Source organism: Poromitra crassiceps (assembly GCF_964638095.1).
Source record: "Poromitra crassiceps genome assembly, chromosome: 18".
Lineage (NCBI taxonomy): Eukaryota > Metazoa > Chordata > Actinopteri > Beryciformes > Melamphaidae > Poromitra > Poromitra crassiceps.
In genome coordinates this window covers 7,548,946-7,566,828 of record NC_139636.1, presented here as the reverse complement: position 1 = coordinate 7,566,828, position 17,883 = coordinate 7,548,946, and the positions used below count along the sequence as shown (strand labels likewise).

General features: G+C 43.5%; 1 protein-coding gene across 1 annotated transcript in view; it reads left to right on the top strand.

Annotated features, from left to right (window-relative positions):
- The window catches only part of LOC310792565 (sphingomyelin phosphodiesterase 3-like), a gene marked incomplete at its 5' end in the record, with an annotated part of 37,453 nt that extends 26,103 nt beyond the window's left edge, over nucleotides 1-11,350 (top strand). Inside the window, 2 exons of the mRNA XM_083654264.1 lie at nucleotides 508-676; nucleotides 8,750-11,350. Coding sequence (XP_083510390.1) covers nucleotides 508-676; nucleotides 8,750-8,851 — 271 coding nt within the window. The 3' untranslated portion in view covers nucleotides 8,852-11,350. The remainder of the gene's footprint in view (nucleotides 1-507; nucleotides 677-8,749) is intronic.
- Between the last annotated feature and the right edge of the window lie 6,533 nt (nucleotides 11,351-17,883).

Sequence of the window (17,883 nt, the reverse complement as noted above, 5' to 3'; positions counted from 1 at the left end):
AATGTGTGGGGGTGTGTGTGCAAGTATACACACACACACACACACACACACACACACACACACACACACACACACAACCCAAGCACTAATCATAAACTAATGTTATCCTTAAAATGGAAATCCAATTTGTGCTCAAGTGCACCCTCATGGAATCATAAGAATATATGGCCCAGAATGTAAATATTTATAAAGATATGCATATCTGTCATATTTTTCCTGCATTCAGGTGTCTCCTTACCAGTGCTAGATTCATTTAATTTCAGCTTGAAAATTTGGAGAGAGAGATTTTTTTTTTTTTATGTCCTCACTTTGCCAGATTTTCCTTATCTTTCGATCCTTGTGAGGACATTTGCTCCTCATAATAAGGACAGGAGCACAGTGAAATAACACGTTGTCTGTCTTTCTTCCCCTCTCTCTCTCTCTGTGTCTCTCTCTCTCTTTCTTTCTTCCCCTCTCTCTCTCTCTGTGTCTCTCTCTCTCTCTCTCTCTCTGTCTAAACTTGGTCAGAGTGATGGAGAACGAGGAGGGGAGAAAGGAGTACTTGGTGTTCCCGCCCGGTAAGAGCCAGTGTCCCGGCAGCAGCCAGAAGGGGAGGAAGATCCCTCTGAAAGGCAACGGGCGGAGGATCGACTACATCCTGTACAGTGACGAGGGCCTGCAGCAGGACTGGAAACTGGTACTGCTTAGTGGAGGCTTTACTCTGTGGGTTCTTCAAAACTCTTAAAGGGATAGTTCACTTTTTTTAAAGTCTAGACTTATTAGCTGCTTAACAATGATGATGCTGATTGGTAGTTATTTCTCAGCACAAGCCATGCTGTACCTCATAGTACTGTAGCTCTGGAAAAACAGGCAAAAATGAATGCAAGGTCAATGGGGTCACGCTCCTGTATGTACAAGCAGACTGAGCGACAAATACTCCTGACAGACATGACGGGACATAACGTAACAGCATGACATAACAAATAAAACATAGCATACCATGTCAGAGATAACAGATCAGTTTGCATATGAATATGAAGAAGAAATAAAAAATTATAAACATGGGAACATGTACAGGAAATAAATAAAATATATACATATATATGTAAGGGATAATGGATAGTGAGCCGGTGATTACTGGCGAAATAATGACCGACAGGTGATATTGAGCCCGACACGCAGTGGAGGGCTTAATCATTCACCTGAAGGTCATTATTTCCATTAATCACCCGCTCACTATCCATTATCCCGCTTAAAACACGGCCTACAACTAAATCATTCAATAATCTGACAAAAATAATTATTCAAATTGATTTTTTTATAGCGTTTTCAACGACAAAGCGGTTTCATTCATAATTGGCACACAAGACACCACAGCTGCAACTGGTTGGCCTAATTAGTAGTGTCTTGCTGACAAAAGGCTCTTTACATTACATTACATTACATTACGTCATTTGGCAGACGCTTTTATCCAAAGCGACTTACAATAATACATTTTTGTCAGCAATAGAGCAATCTACTATGGAGCACAGTCTATGACAACTACAACTTCTGAAGGAACAGTGGTACAAGTTTAGGTTAGTGGTACAAGTTAAGGTTAGTTTTTTTTTTTTTTTTTTTTTTTTTTCGGTGAAAGAGAGAGAACGAAGTTAGATCAAGAAGGGCCCAGATGGAGCCTGAAAAGGTGCGTCTTTAGTCTTTTCCGAAAGATCGGCAGTGATTCAGCCGTCCTGACCGAAGGTGGAAGCTCGTTCCACCATTGAGGTGCCAGGGACGAGAAGAGTCGAGATCGGGATGAGCGACTTTTGAGCCCCCGTAGCGAAGGAGGGGCGAGGCGACCTGCACTGGTGGAGGAGCGAAGGGAGCGCTGAGAGGTTTGGAACCTGACCATAGATTGCAGGTACAGGGGAGCTGACTGGTGTACTGCCCGGTAGGCCAGTACCAGTGTCTTGAATTTGATGCGGGCCGAGATGGGAAGCCAGTGGAGCTTCTGGAAGAGGGGAGTGACGTGAGAGAATTTGGGTTGGTTGAATACGAGACGGGCTGCAGCTCTTATCAACTGATTAATCCAGGTGTGGCAGAGCAGCGGTCGGTTGTCGAGAAATAATGACAGGTGAATCTTGTTGATTGGCCAATCAGAATCGAGTATTCAAGAGAGCCGTGTTCTAACTTATGTATAAACAAGCCTAACCTGTTAGTCACAGACAGGATACGTACAACCTGTTGTGTGCTCATACAAGTTGAAAGCAAGGAAGGCAATCATGTAAAGTGACTACTGTCTGTGTTTAACAGCCTGACAGCTGAAGGAAAGAAGGACTCGCAGTACCGTTTAGTTCCCCTGGGGGGCGCATAATAGCGCCGGCCTGAGGGCATTAAAGCAAATTGACTGGACAGAACGTGGCCTGAGCTACTATGAGGAACAGCATGGGTTGTGCTGACAGAGCACTCTACTGTAGCAATCAACATCATCATTGGTAAGCAGTGTTGGGAAAGTTACTGAAAATTGGTAATTAGTTATAGTTACTAGTTACTTCTCTCAAAAGGTAATTTAATTACTTTAAAGTTACCAGTTACTTCAAAGTAATTAGTTACTAGGGAAAGTAACTTTTGCGTTACTTTTAAAAGTCCGCTTCGATTGTTATTAATGCACACATTATGTTAGTGTTGCTGTGCCACAGTGTGGCATTGAACATTTGCTTATTGGGGAGGCTTATAGCCTATCAAGGTCCTTAGCCTCTGGGGCTCTGGCTGCAGCTCTCTCCCCGGACTAGGTCTGAGGATCAGAAACTGGGTAATCCTCGGAAGTTGTCCGTTATTTTCATGTCCTAAAGTAACTAGTAACTAGCCCAGTTACTATTTTAGTAACTGTAACTGAGTTACTGAATTTGAAAAAGTAATTAGTTAGATTACTAGTTACTGAAAAAAGTAGTTAAGTTACAGTAACTAGTTACTTAGTAACTAGTTACTCCCAACACTGTTGGTAAGTAGCAAATAGGGCTAGGCTTTAAAAAATGTGAACTATCCCTTTAAAGAGACAGTTCACCCCAAAATTTAAAAAAAATACTATATTTTTCATCTTGACTGTAGTGCTATTATCCATCTAGATTATTTAGGTGTGAATTGCCGAGTTTTGGAGATATCGGCCGTAGAGATGTCTGCCTTCTCTCAAAGACAATGGAACTGGATGGCACTTGGCTTGTGATGCTTAAAGCATCACAAAAAAACACAACAACTCAACAGCAATGTATCTATCCAGAAATCATGAGCCGGTGACTCAAGATAATCCACAGACCTTGCAGCGAGCAGTCTCATGTAGAAACTATTTTCTTTCGACCCAACTACACCTGCTAGATAAAATAGTGAGAGAAGGCAGACATCTCCACAGCCAATACAGTACCTCCAAACCTCGGCAACTCACACCAAAAAGTTCAAATGTGTTAAGTGCAGTATTCAGAGGTCTCCACCATGTAATGAGAGCTTTATGTACAGACTGTTGTTCACACAAAGTTGGGCCCACATGCATCATGTTGACTCTTAAGCTTAATTTATACTTATTAGAAAGTGTCGCTCAGCACATGGTCGCAGACGAAAAAGAAAGTGTCGCTCATGGTGTTGCATTTATACTTCAGTGAACGTTCGCTTCTGTTTAACGGTCACGTGACACTCGAACGCTATTAAATGCTGACAGCCAAGAGAAGAGAGGGAACGCACAGTGAAACCACATCGGAGGCAACATGTAACGTACTTGACTGCAGCCGCATATAAACGACACACAACTCACCTCCTCTCTCTCTCTGGGAAATGCACAATGTTCTTTGTGATTTTCACGAAGTCATAGATCAAGGACAGGCTGATAAAAATAGCGGGGACACGTTCATTCATTTCAATCGAGTGAAAACCAAAACAAGGAAGTCAAACGCATGCCGACTATATAGCCTATCAGACTTGCGCGATACTATGACGTAGTCAGCGACACTAGACATTTCAGCAGGTAGCAGACACTGCTCGCAGACACTTGAAAGTGTCGACTCAAGTCCTCATTTCTGTCGGCGACCGTTTCAAAAGTGTCGGCAGACGAAGCATAAATTGGGCTTTACAAAGGTGACTTTCTACTACATCATTTCATGGTTCATCGTCTTGGAAACTCCAGAAGGGATTGGCGGTACTTACCAACCAACTACTGTACCAAAATACCATTCAACTTTTTCTCTATTTTCCCTAGAATTACTACATTGTGTCATGGTTCTTTCTGGGAGGGAGTTATTCGGAAATTAGGAAGTTACCCGTACAATAATTGCTCATCGCATCTCCAAAGTATTCACCCCCCTGGTGTCCTTTTTCTCATATGGTTTATACTTTCTTATACTTTCATATTCTTTCATTCATTCATTACTGTTAAATCAAAGCCGTTTTGATCTTTTTTTCTTATACTTTTTTCCCTCGCGGGGGCGGTGGGGGGGTTAAATTACCGTAAACTAAAATCCAAGTCCAGGTAGCAAATTAAAAGTCTAACCTGCTGATACTCTATCAGAACAGCTTTGCCCTAGTTTTCGAGTCTTTGCAGGTTCAAATCTGGTTCACAACCTACCTAATGCATCCAAAAGGGCATGGAGCAGCCGATAATGTAATAACTGTCAGATGATTGAATCACTTTTCATGTTCAACTTTATTCATACAGGGAAAGCTAATTGGGGGTTGGAACCTGCTACTCCAACCTGTAGAATACTGGCACCCCAATAAAATCCCTTATAAAGTATGTAATAATACATTACTTTACAAAGAAAAGATTACAGCATGAGCTTTTGAGTCAAACTCTTCCATAACATAATGTGAATATACACAAGTATTAGATGCATCAAAGCTCGAGCCTAAATCAAACCTGAGTCAGGTTCTGCAGCCATGTGGGACGTCCTGTCCCGGCCTTGATTTATGAATGGTGGGTAAATCAGAGAGACTGGTCCGTTTTGGGATTTGAAGCAGGGCCAGACTAATGCGCTTCAGTGTAATTGCACACACAGTGAAAGCTATTTATAGGCGAGAGCCAGAGCAGGGGACCAGTGGCTCTCAATGGGTCTTTTGCATCAGGACTCAGCTAGTACAGCACTTTTAGGTCGCTTTCACATAGAAGCTGTTTAGTCCGCTTTAGCCGCGCCAGAGTTCATTTCCTCGGATAATGCGCTTCGTTTGGGGTGGTGTGAAAGCGCAAACGAACTCTGTTGCGGAACAAACAAACAAACTCTGGTCCGCTTGAAAACGTGGGTCTCGGTTCGCTTCCAAGTGAACCCTGGCGCGGTTCGTTTGTTGTGTGAAAGCAAACCGGACTAAACACAAGAGCGCCAGTGCATCTGATGCACTCATGCAGTGCGTCATGAGTAGAAGACGGTAGAAGGGAGCAAAACAAACACTGCGGCGTGCACAGGTGTACAGTACCTGCGCGCCGCGCATCGTGACGTACGTCGTCATAACAACACATCATTTCTCAACAGCTGGCCCCGGGTTGCCTATCTCCTTCGGTATGTAGGCTACTCGTCTCATCTGCAGAATGAAATGTTCAACAGCTTGCTGCCTCATCTGCTGCTCATATTGGGCACATTCTTGTCAAATATTTATTTCATAGTAACATCAAAGTAAAACCAGAAATCCCAATATCGCAGGTTTGTGTCTTGCGGATTCACTTGTGTTGTTCAGTCAGCCCTCAGCCAGGCAAGAAGCCTGCTGAAGAGAGGAGAGATTTCCCTTCTCTATTCTGTCCAATAGACGAGTGACTGTTTCGACCACGTCACATTGTTCAGAAAGTTTGGTGCGCTTGTGACAAATTGCTGTGTGAAAGTGAACCAGACCAAATGAAAATCTTAACAATGTTGCAACTTCACCCCCCCGAATCGCACCGAGTCCACCAGCTTATGTGAAAGCGACCTTATAGCTGTGCTTTTATTGGACAGCACTTGATGCTAGTCTGCTGATCTGATTCTGTCTGAAGACAAGTGAGATGTGAAGACAGGACAGCTTAGAGAGGGACAAGACAAACTGGGAGGGAACAAGGGCGAGATTGTTATCAGTCTGTCTGGGGGATCAGAACAGATCAGGAAAACCAAATCACCTCATTTGCATAGATTGTCTTCCTCTCTCTCTCAGTCACTCTCTCTCTCTCTCAGTCTCTCTTTCTCTCTGTCTCTCTCAGTCTCTCTCAGTGGCGTTAAGCTGCCACCTTGTGGCAGACTGTAGTCACTGTAAGGACACGTCATTTCACACCGACTGGCTGCCTTGTAAAGGTGCGTTCACACCAAGATATTTATTTTTCGTTCTGTCGCTTGATTCAACCCTTTGGAATCGCTCTGTCGCTCTGTTTAAATCACTCATCAACAGGCACACGAAATGACGGACATGTGGGGGATATAACGTTACGCAATGTCATGATATTTGTCCACTACGAGCCACCGTCATTGTTTACAAGCTAAAGCCTATCAGCGTGCTCCTAAAGCGAGCTCCATACCGGTAGTACAGACTTCACTTCATGTCAGCTGTCAGCTGTCAATGCGGTTTGTTGCCACACAATAAACCAGCGGTTTGTTCCAAGTCATCAAGTGATCCTTGACTCACTCTCACGGCAGCCAATCAGCATTGAGCGGCGAGCGACTGATGCCAGCGTAATTTCGCTCGAGTTGAGATATTTCATCTCGAGCGACGAGCGTATTTTTCTCCCTATCGCTCTGTCTCTGCCGCTCGGACGCCCAGCGATTTTTCTCCCAGGCGAATATACGCTCAATCGCTCGTTTGCATTGACTTTGTATGTCAACTCGACGCCAGCGAAAAACTTTAATAGGTCGGTGTGAACGCACCTTAAGAGTGGTCAGTGTTTCCCACAGGATTGAGTGAGACTGTGATGGGTGGACCTCGGACCCTGTAGGGGGGTCCGGGGACATGCTCCCCCAGAGAAAAGTGTGTACATTTGAAAGTTAAAGGACGGCTTTACCGATGATCAACCCACTTTGTATCATTCATAATCTCTGTAATATAAGCACATGGCCAGTGTTTACCTTCTCGATATGTTTTCCACATGGAGAGCTCCCGCTTCCTCCTCTGGCAAAATGCTTTGTTGTGACGTGTTTTACCTCACAATGCGTCACAACAGAACTGCATTTCTCCATTGTTGAATGACACCATTACAGTATTTAATTTCTAATCAATAATTTGTTATTAGCCTATTAGCGCCTCACTTTGAGCTTCTGATTTCTGTGTGGTGCTGATGGACAGCTCCTTTTATCGTTCAAATAAGAGGTGCTGTGAGAGCGCTCCGTACTGTTTATTCACCTTATTCTTTGCCCACACATGGACGCTTCCGCATTACGTCATTTCGTAATAGTATTTCCGTTTTGACTTGCCAAAAATCCTGCACACTCCCCTCCTAAAGTGGCAAAATTACTCCCCCATAAACTAACATATCTTGGCCAATATGTATGTAACATACAAAATAAAACAACCCGTAATATCTTAATTTTATGTAGAATGCAGAGGGCATGTAACTGTTTAGTTAAACTTGCATTCCAGGAATATTGTGCTCTAAAGATGACGTTAGTGGAGTCGAGACTGTTTCGTCCTGAAACCAGGTGGGATTCGAAATAACGCATCCGAGATAGAAACGTTATGAATATATAGCCACGTTATAAACAACAAACTAACGCTGGTGATCCGTATGGAAACAGTGTTACTCGAAATGGTTAAAAGTTATATCAATTTGGTCATTCAGTGGCATTTTACTGCCATATAACATAACTAACTAGTGGCTAATATTAGCCACAGAAGGCAACTAGCGCTGAACCAGAAGAACAAATATGTTTGCGTTGAACGCGGAAGAGAGAAAAAATGGGCGTGGTGAATAAGGTGAATAGTCAGATGTGGGCCGCGGACATTTTTGAGATTCTCAAGTGGGCCATGAGTCGAGAAAGGTTGGGAAGCGCTGGTCTAGGTAATTAATGGGAAACACTGATGATAAAGTGGCTCTCGTTTTCTCTTCCCCAATAATAACCCAGCCTGCTCTCTTGAAACAACCCAGCATACATTTCCACATAATATGATTTGCACACATTATTCCATCATGTCACCTCCCTATTTTCAATCTCAGCATGCAACACATGAATCAAAGATACAGAGAAATTACAAGACTAAAGGGATTCCAATGGTGCTTATATCTGTCTACTGTGATAAATACTCACTGGCAAGAGTGTGTGTGTGTGTATATATATATATATATATATATATATATATATATATATAGTATATTTGTTACTGTCACGGCCCAGCGTTTCTAGGATCGCTAGTTACCATTCAGAAAGGGAGGAGGGCTAACGCTGCCCCAGAAGCCTCTATAAGGACATCTGTATCATGTCACTAACTTAGCTTTGCCCAGTTTTGATTGACAGCCAAGAATAACTAATCCGAGAGCGTGTGACCATGACATAACCGTGACAATACTAGGCTACTCATTATTATCATTATTAATAGTTAGTAGAAGTAGTACTACAATATGTATCAATTTGTTAAACAAGTTTGTTTATTATTAGGTCTATATATTGTTAATATATCATTATGATTTTATCTAATATTATGAATTACTATTAATAATTTGAATTACTATTACTGTACTATTAAATTGTGTAGTAATGCATGTTATTTATAATTCAGTTTTCATTCAAAACAAATCATCACAAAGTGAAAGGGAAGCTTGCTGATCTCATGATGATTGACGGCTGTCCTCTCCGCCCCCCTGCAGGACATCGAGGAGTTCAGCTTCATCACCCAACTGGCCGGCCTCACCGACCACCTGTCTGTGGCCATGCGATTGGCTGTTTCCACCGGGGAGGAGGAGCCTTAGATTGACCACGCCGCCACCACACCTCCCCCGACCCGAGCGTTTTTTCAACACTGCCATGGAGGAGCGACGGACCACAAGGAAGAGAGAGAGCCACAGGAAGTGAATTCAAGGAAGAGAGAGAGCCACAGAAAGTGAATTCAAGGAAGAGAGAGAGCCACAGAAAGTGAATTCAAACTGATTTTGCAGAATGACAGATGTTTTAGCTACCAAGGAAAAGAAGTGGATAGAGGATGGAGGGATGGAGGGATGAATTAGCATATAGAAAGTAGGGAGGAGTGGTAGCAGAGGAGCGAAAGAGAAAGACTCCGGAGGGGAGAGATATTGGAGAATTGTGGGATATGTGTGGTGAGGCAGTTACTCATCTCCCTGGGCAAAACACACACAAACACTATCCAAATGTCCGGACTTCACTGCACGTGCAGCGGACTTTGCGGGCGCATTCCCCGGAAGTCTGCGAGTGCTGAAGTCTGCCAGGGCTCATGCTGCATTCAAGACAAGTCGGAAGTTTCAACTCGAGACTTCCGACATTATTGCGTTCATGTTGTTTCTTAACTCGGGGTTAAAAAACATACACAGCTAACGTTGCTAGCTAGATAGCTACGGTTAGCTAACCAACACAAATGTCATTGGTAAAGCTGTTAAACAAGCTGTTAAGCTGTTCAACATAATTGCTATTATCAGAGTGAAATATAAACACATATTGCATCACTATGGAGGCCGCCATGTTTGATGACGTCATCTCGGACAAACCCGAGCTCTTAAATGAAACATGAATTTCTGACCTGTAATTCCGAGTTGGACAACCTTTGATTTCATTTTTAGCAAGTCACAGCTCGCTTTTTTTCCCCCCGAGTTCCGAGGTGTCTTGAACGCAGCATCAGTCCACAGGTCTGGAGGTGGGACATTTGGACTGGGACTAAGTAGCTAACACACACTCCAGTTGATCAACATGGCCGCTCCTCTCCTCTCTTTACGGATGACACGCTCCTTTTCGAACAGACTCCCGAGGGTTTTATTTACAGTCAATTGTTCCATGTACTGTAGCCTATTTACACATGCTCCTTTAATGAGATTTGTTTTAGCCGTACTGTGCGTATATATGTTTCTACCTTCAGGGACAGTTGGATCCTCGCTCTTAGCTAACCGCGAATCGGAAAGAAAGCAACACCTACATTGAAGTGACGAGATCGCGGCGCACAGCTACACTCGCTGGCCGTCCACACTACTGACCGTCTGTGTCCTTGTGTTGTGCTCCTCCCTCAGAAGGCTATTGGTCAGTTCAACTGTCAGTCATTCACCTTACTGCTCCCACCTCAGTCCCAGGAACCTCAACTGAAGTGTCTTTTTTTCTAACAAAAGAACAAAAAAAAACAAAAAAAAAGAAGAGAATCAAAGAAAAAGAAAAGGTCTTTCTAAAGGAGAAAAATAATATAATACAATTTCTAATATGGTCGCCACACCATTTTTGTAGGGAGTTGCCTGTTTAATACTTTATGGTATGTTTCTAAACAGGGGTATTAAAGGGGGGAAACTGGAGTAAAAGTTTTTTTTTGGATGCAATGCAACGCTTACAGTATAGCATGTCTTTCAGTCACCAGAGGTGAAAATGTGTCACGGCGAAGGACGTTTTAACGTGATCGTAGGTAGCTGAGGCTGTGCTGGTGCATGATGGGAAACTTAACTGTTTACAACCTTGATATAACAGCTTGAGCCACGCTTGTTTTGAGTCTGGATGCCCCGGAGAGTCGGCAAGCTCTTTCCCCCTGAAACACACACTGCCCCCTGGTGTGACATGTCTGCGACTGCATGTGAGACTCCACCCAGCTAATAACACTAAACACACACAATACATAGGGGAGAGAGGGGTGATTTGAGCCCTGCGGGGAGGTTTAGCCACCCCGTGTTTCTAGGCAACCATTAGACAGACAGAATTTGGTCATGTGACGACATATTTTTGAAGAGTCATTCATTTGACTCTGTGATGGAAAGAGGCCCATGGAATTATTTAACTTTATTTTTATTTTATTTTTGCCGTTCAATGTGTTTTTGTTTTTTTGTTCAAGGAATCATCATTCTTGTGTCTGAACAATTACAAACAAGTTTGAAAAAAGCTCACACATGTACAGTATTAGTGTTTAGTGTGTAGGAAGTTACAATATGAGGCTATACTGTTAGCATGATGTTAGCTCTAAACTGCTGGATGATACATGTTTGTTATAATGGCGGGGTGGGGTATTTTGAGCCAAAAGGCCTGGGGGAAGTTGAGCCAGTGCCTCAGCTTGCCTCCACTTATAATTATTATTAAAGTGTTATTTTACTGTATAATTCTACATTGCATTCTTTTGTTTTCTCACCGAAATGATGTGACATTTTGAATTTTAGACCAAAAAAACCCATCATACCACGCCTCTCCCTAGTCTCAACTTACCCCTCATCAGGGGCTTTTGTTAGAATTTTATCTTTCAAACTTTATCTTTAAATAAAACCTTTATGAAGTCATTTGGCGTTGCATTTGTCTTGCTTTGATGTAGCATTACAGTATATGAGGTGAAAATGTTCTGTTTTACTTCAACATAATCAATGGCACAATTTACCCCCATGTTGCTCAACTTATCCTCTCCCTAGGCTCAACTTACCACTCATCGGGGGCAAGTTTAGCCAAGAGACCACTTTTTTTGAAATCTCATTATCATATTATCATATGTATCATATTTTGAAATCTGATTATTTTAGATCCAACGTGATTATTCCGAGGGATGCACTGCATCCTGAAATATACACTGTCTCACACTGTCTCCAGCTAGAATATATACATACATATTTTAGCCGGAGACATGACTGTATTGCCCTGACTTTAAAGATGCCTCAAGTAAAAATCAAAAAATCTTCAACTGGCATCTGGGCCATTTTGACAGATAGGTTGGTCAACCTTCCCTTGAGATTATACACCCCAGGTCAAATTGGGATGAAAATGTGCATGGGAGTGGGTTATAAACTGGGGAAGGTGGGCATGGGCAGGTTGGAAAGTCTTACAAACCACCTGGACACCACCACCATTTACGGCCAAGCAAAAGGCGCAATTGTATTGCTTTGTGCCTATTTAACGTGGCCAACACAACGCCGGGTACATTGCTAGTGAACATATACAATCATCCATGTGCCCCGACTACATCGTTGGCTCTGCTGCTAAGTGCACTTATTGCAGAAATAGATGCAAGTGTGTGCACCAGCAGAGTTTCTCGGCAGAAAATAAGTTTTCGCCATTCTTCGGAGTGGACACTGATTGGCTGAAGGAGTTGTCTGTTAAGGGAAGTAGGCTACTCCCGCCCACTAAAATCGATGTGAGCGGCTGGAGATTCCAGACTGATACAGAGAGAGAAACAGAGTGGGAGGTCACGTGGTGATCAGGATGTTTTTTTTACCAGGCTAATCCCACACACTAGAGAATAAAATGCCCGATTTAATGCCCGATTCCCCTCGGGGGGGGCGTGGCCCGATTCGAGGCTAGTCTCAACCGATTTTTTGTCAAAATAATTGTCAAGTGTCTGGTGTCAATAAATTATTGATTGAATCGGAGCCTATATCAAACATGTTTGATATTTACGATGGCTGTCTCCCGACGGAACCCGCAATAGCCAATGAGAGCGAGCAGACCGGGACGCGTCGACGTGTCATACCCGGATGTTAATGCAGCGCTCACAACAAACGAGCAACAGCAGTGCCATGTAGCTCCTCTCTCCCCAGCATCCTCACAGCAGCTTACAGCGGCGGATGGCTCTCCAAACATGTGCCGAGCGGAGCGGTTTGTTTGCTTCAAGGGAGCGGATATGCTGTAATATGAGCTCTCAGACACAACGTTGTTTTAGCTCATTTTGCGAGGGTGTCAGCCTGCTTGTAGTGGACCCGCCGCTCGGTGCATGTTTGGAGAGCCATCTGCTGTTGCCTGTGGGAAAAAATTGCGGTTTTGTGGGATATAAACAGCCTAACAGTCTAGTTGCTGGAATCGCTTTGAGTCGGTACTTGAAACGGCTGGTGTGTGGTCTCGCAGTCTGGCCCAATTGTCTAGTGTGTGCGTTCAGGTGATTTTAATGTTAAAATCTGATGAAATTTTCCTTATGTCTGTGGTCTCTCATGTTTTTAAAATCGGTTAAGATTTGAAAATCCTCTAGTGTGTAGGCAGCATAAGTGATAGTAGGCTCATTGGCGTGCCTGACCAAGTTGGTGCCCTAGGCAAGATTTTTGCTGGTGCCCCCCCCCCCCCCTCCCCCAAAGAAAATATAATAAAAATTATACTGCAGCTAATCCAGCACTGCAGTGCAGGCTCAGAATCGCCCTTCCCCAGTGGCGCTGGAAGTACTTTTAGGTAGGGGGTGCTGTAAGGAAGGGTCTCTCGGTGCTGCCCGCGAGGGCAGCGCCAAAGAAAATTTTACGTTTTTTGGACTTTCATCCATATTTAGAAGAATATTTAATTTTAAATTAACATTAGGATTATACTGTTGTGATGTCATTATTCAGTATCTTCTCCTTTTCTCACTCACTTTCATGTAAGCACCTGCTCTCCCTTTAGTCGTTTTACACTACAACAGACAGAAACACAGGCATAAACACTGAACTTATTATTATTATTATGGAAAACCAGATTATGATGAAAATCAAACACTTTTGAAGAGAGAGCGTTTGAAATAAGATTAGAGCTGGGTAGCACAAACTGTTTTTTAATGCATCTTGTTGGTGGTATAAACACAAGACAGCCAAATCCAACAATTTCGAAAATCCATTTCTTGCCACCAGGGGGTGCTGCAGCACCCTCAGCACCCACCTTCCAGCTCCCTTCCCCCACTCTGGGAAAAAGCTCCGAGCAGGTAGAAGGGGGCGCGGCCGCGCAGTGGGTGGGGTGGTATGGATTAGGGACCATGGTGAAAGTGCTGGGCCCGGGCAGCCAGAAAGCCAGAATTAGAAAAATGATTTCACTATTATTTAAAGACTTAAGACGTTGTTCTTCTTATTTTTGTCTACTATTGTAAAATTATAGTAGGCCTATTATCATGAAAAAGTATTTGTAAAAAAAAAGAAAAAAAGAATTACCCTCTCTGGCACCCCTAACGGCTCAAGCGCCCTTAGCATTTGCCTAGTTCGCCTAATGGACGGCACGCCACTGAGTAGGCTCCTCCATGCTAACACTTTAGCATACTGTACTACTGTAGTGTATGCCAAGGTGTTAGCACTGGGAATACTTTAGCATACTATACTACTGTAGTGTATGCTAAGGTGTTAGCACTGGGAACACTTTAGCATACTCTACTACTGTAGTGTATGCTAAGTTGTTAGCACTGGGAATACTTTAGCATACTATATGTAGTGTATGCTAAGGTGTAGCACTGGGAACAATTTAGCATACTATACTACTGTAGTGTATGCTAAGGTGTTAGCACTGGGAACACTTTAGCATACTATACTACTGTAGTGTATGCTAAGGTGTTAGCACTGGGAACACTTTAGCATACTACTACTGTAGTGTATGCTAAGGTGTTAGCACTGGGAACACTTTAGCATACTATACTACTGTATGCTAAAGTGTTAGCACTGGGAACACTCGGATGATTTTATTGTATGTTCTCATCACTTAACAGCTAAACTGACCAACAGGATAATCTCCCAAACACGTTGTATATTCCTTCAAAAGTGATGAATAAGAAATCATCTAAAAAGTGATGATTAAAAAAAATAATCTAAAAAGTGCTGAATAAAAAATAATCTATATGACCGTGCCTATTGAGACAGGGGGAATCAATATGCATTGAAAGATGTAAATACTTCAGATAGTCTTTTTACACTGCAGAGCAGTCAATGTGTTTCTTGGCAGTAAAAGGGGGATGGGGGGTGTCTTGTCTGAAGCTACTACACTCATAGAATTGTCAATACAGATCTGTGTCAGTGTGTACTTTTCAATAAAAATCAACCAACAATATGTTGACACAACCGGTATTTCTATGAACACGTATGTGTTGAAAGGTAACACATCATGGCTTGTGGGTGTGGGTGTGTGTGTGTGTGTGTGTGTGTGTGTGTGCGCAGCCTTCTGCAGCACCTTCTAAAAGTAGCTGTCAGGCCACTCTCTGAGTGAAACTTCCTCTTTCTCTTGTGCTAACCTGTTGCTTCATGCAGTGAAAAGAGGAAGTGTTTTCTCTCCCCCATCCAAATCTAAAACTCCTTCAAAGTAACGCTTCCAAAATATCTTATTGTCCCGGACTTGAAATGATCAAGCTGAGATAAAAGTAAATAACTAAAATGTATTTCCCTTAAATATAGCCTGCTTCCTATAGGCTCTGTTCCGTTATGATCCCCTCTCGGTGTGAAATGAGTGTCAAACACCAGCCTGTATATGTTTGAGCGGGCCTCAAACCATTGGTTTCCTACCCATATAAAAATAGATCTACTCCAACTTCCCTAAACGAGTTTAAATTGCAGACGTAGGCTACTGCAGGCACCTCAGCCAAATAAAACCCTTTACAATTGTTCCCAGAATAAAATGCTGCCTTATCAAATTCCCAGCCAGATAAAATCTAGTACAATTGTTCCCAGAATAAAATGCTGCCTTATCAAATTCCCAGAATAAAATGCTTTATCTTAGGCCTTTTCTTATAGAAAAACCCAATCAGCTCTGAGTGCCAACTTTCCTAAGCAGGTGTATCTTTAATGATATAATTTATTTCCCCACATCTGCTATAGGGGAAATATTAATTTGTGACTATGGAGCATTTCTATCCATCCTCCCCAAATAGAATAATTTGTCTTAGGTCTTTTCCTATAGCAAAACCCACAATACTATTTCACTATGCCAGCTCGCTCACCAAATCTGTAAACACATCAAATCACATCATCCCAATCGCTAGCCTGTAGGATTATGATATCATCTAACAGTTAAAAACACTGTGGCGGGCGGCTCTTTCAGCGGCTCGCAGACTGTTAAGTTTCCTAACCAGAGGAAATCAGCCAAAGGCCCATCTACACACATCATCTGTTCCATCCACCCGTGCTCCTATCAGCTGGGAATTAATGACAGATGACCTCTCCTTATACGAATTACATCTTAAACCTTTGTTGAAAAGATTTTGATGGGTAGGGTACCCATCAAAATCAGACTGGGTTTCTGCAAGTGTTCACTCTCGCTCTCTGGCTGGTCTCGGCTGGCTGGTCTCAGGTTCGTGGTTGGTCGGAGATAGCATCCGCACGCCGGGGGACGCGAAGACCCCAATTAATGATTTCTCCTGTCTTTTATAATAACTTTTCTGCCAAATCTTGCAGTTCTTACAACACTGTTACACCATACCTGCAAACTCTCCAACCACCACTTCCTCATTTCCCACACCTGCAACCCCCAAACTGGACCAAACCGGCACCTAGGACATGCCCGCTGCTTAACCCTCGTGCCAGGTTGTCTCAGGCCTTGTCCTCTGATTCACCTTACTCCATTTGCCCCGCCGGTGTGAGATACCTACCTCTCGAACCGCTCATACCAGGTCTCATGGAGAGGGTCCCTCTCCAGATCCTGTCCTCTTTCCACCGGTGTCCCCCAGGGCTCAGTCCTGGGCCCCTTACTTTTCCTTCTCTATATCAGATCTCTTGCCTATGTGATCTCTTCTCATCGCTTTTCTTATCACTGCTATGCTGATGACACCCAGCTTTTCCTTTCCTTCCCCCCCTCCAACACTCAAATCGAGGCTTGCATCTCTGCATGCCTCAAAGACATTGGCGACTGGATGTCTGCCCACCACCTCAAGCTCAACCTTGGTAAGACAGAGCTACTCTTCCTCCCAGGGAAAGACTGCCCTCTCGCAGATCTCTCCATCTCCATTGACAACACCACTGTACTTCCCTCCCAAACAGCTAAGAACCTTGGGGTGATCCTTGATAACCAGCTGTCTAGCTCAGCCAACATAGCTGCGACAGCACGCTCCTGTAGGTTCTCTCTCTACAACATCTTTCTCACAAGAGAAGCGACTCAACTCCTGGTCCAGTCTCTTGTCATCTCCCGCCTGGACTACTGCAACGTGCTCCTGGCCGGCCTACCTGCCACCGACATCCGACCGCTTCAGCTCATTCAGAACACTGCAGCCCGTCTGGTATTCAACCAACCCAAATTCTCTCACGTCACTCCCCTCTTCCAGGACCTCCACTGGCTTCCCATCTCGGCCCGCATCAAATTCAAGACACTCGTACTGGCCTACAGGGCCGTACACCAGTCAGCTCCCCTGTACCTGCAATCTATGGTCAGGTTCCAAACCTCTCAGCGCTCCCTTCGCTCCTCCACCAGTGCAGGTCGCCTCGCCCCTCCTTCGCTACGGGGACTCAAAAGTCGCTCATCCCGATCTCGACTCTTCTCGTCCCTGGCACCTCAATGGTGGAACGAGCTTCCACCTTCGGTCAGGACAGCTGAATCACTGCCGATCTTTCGGAAAAGACTAAAGACACACCTTTTCAGGCTCCATCTGGGCCCTTCTTGATCTAACTTCGTTCTCTCTCTTTCTAAAAAAAAAAAAAAAAAAAAAAAAAAAAAAAAAAACACTAACCCAAACTTGTACCACTAACCTAAACTTGTACCACTGTTCCTTCAGAAGTTGTAGTTATCATAGAGTGTGCTCCATAGTAGATTGCACTATTGCTGACAAAAATGTGTTATTGTAAGTCGCTTTGGATAAAAGCGTCTGCCAAATGACGTAATGTAATGTAATGTAATGTATACCTTATGACACTCATAACTTTCCATGGAAACATGTCCACATATCTTCAGTCAACCACTGTATTTCCCAAGCAGGCACCTGTTCTATTTCCTCTTTTACCCTTCTATCATCAAATCATTTATCTCTTTTTCCTCTAAACACACTTAATTTAACTCCCTACACCCTTAATATAAATGTGTGTGCGTGCCCATACTCCACTGTATTTAACTGTGTGTGTATGTGCCATCTAACACCTCACACAAACCCCAGGCCCTGTGCATGTGTGTAACCCAACATTAAAATTGGTTACTG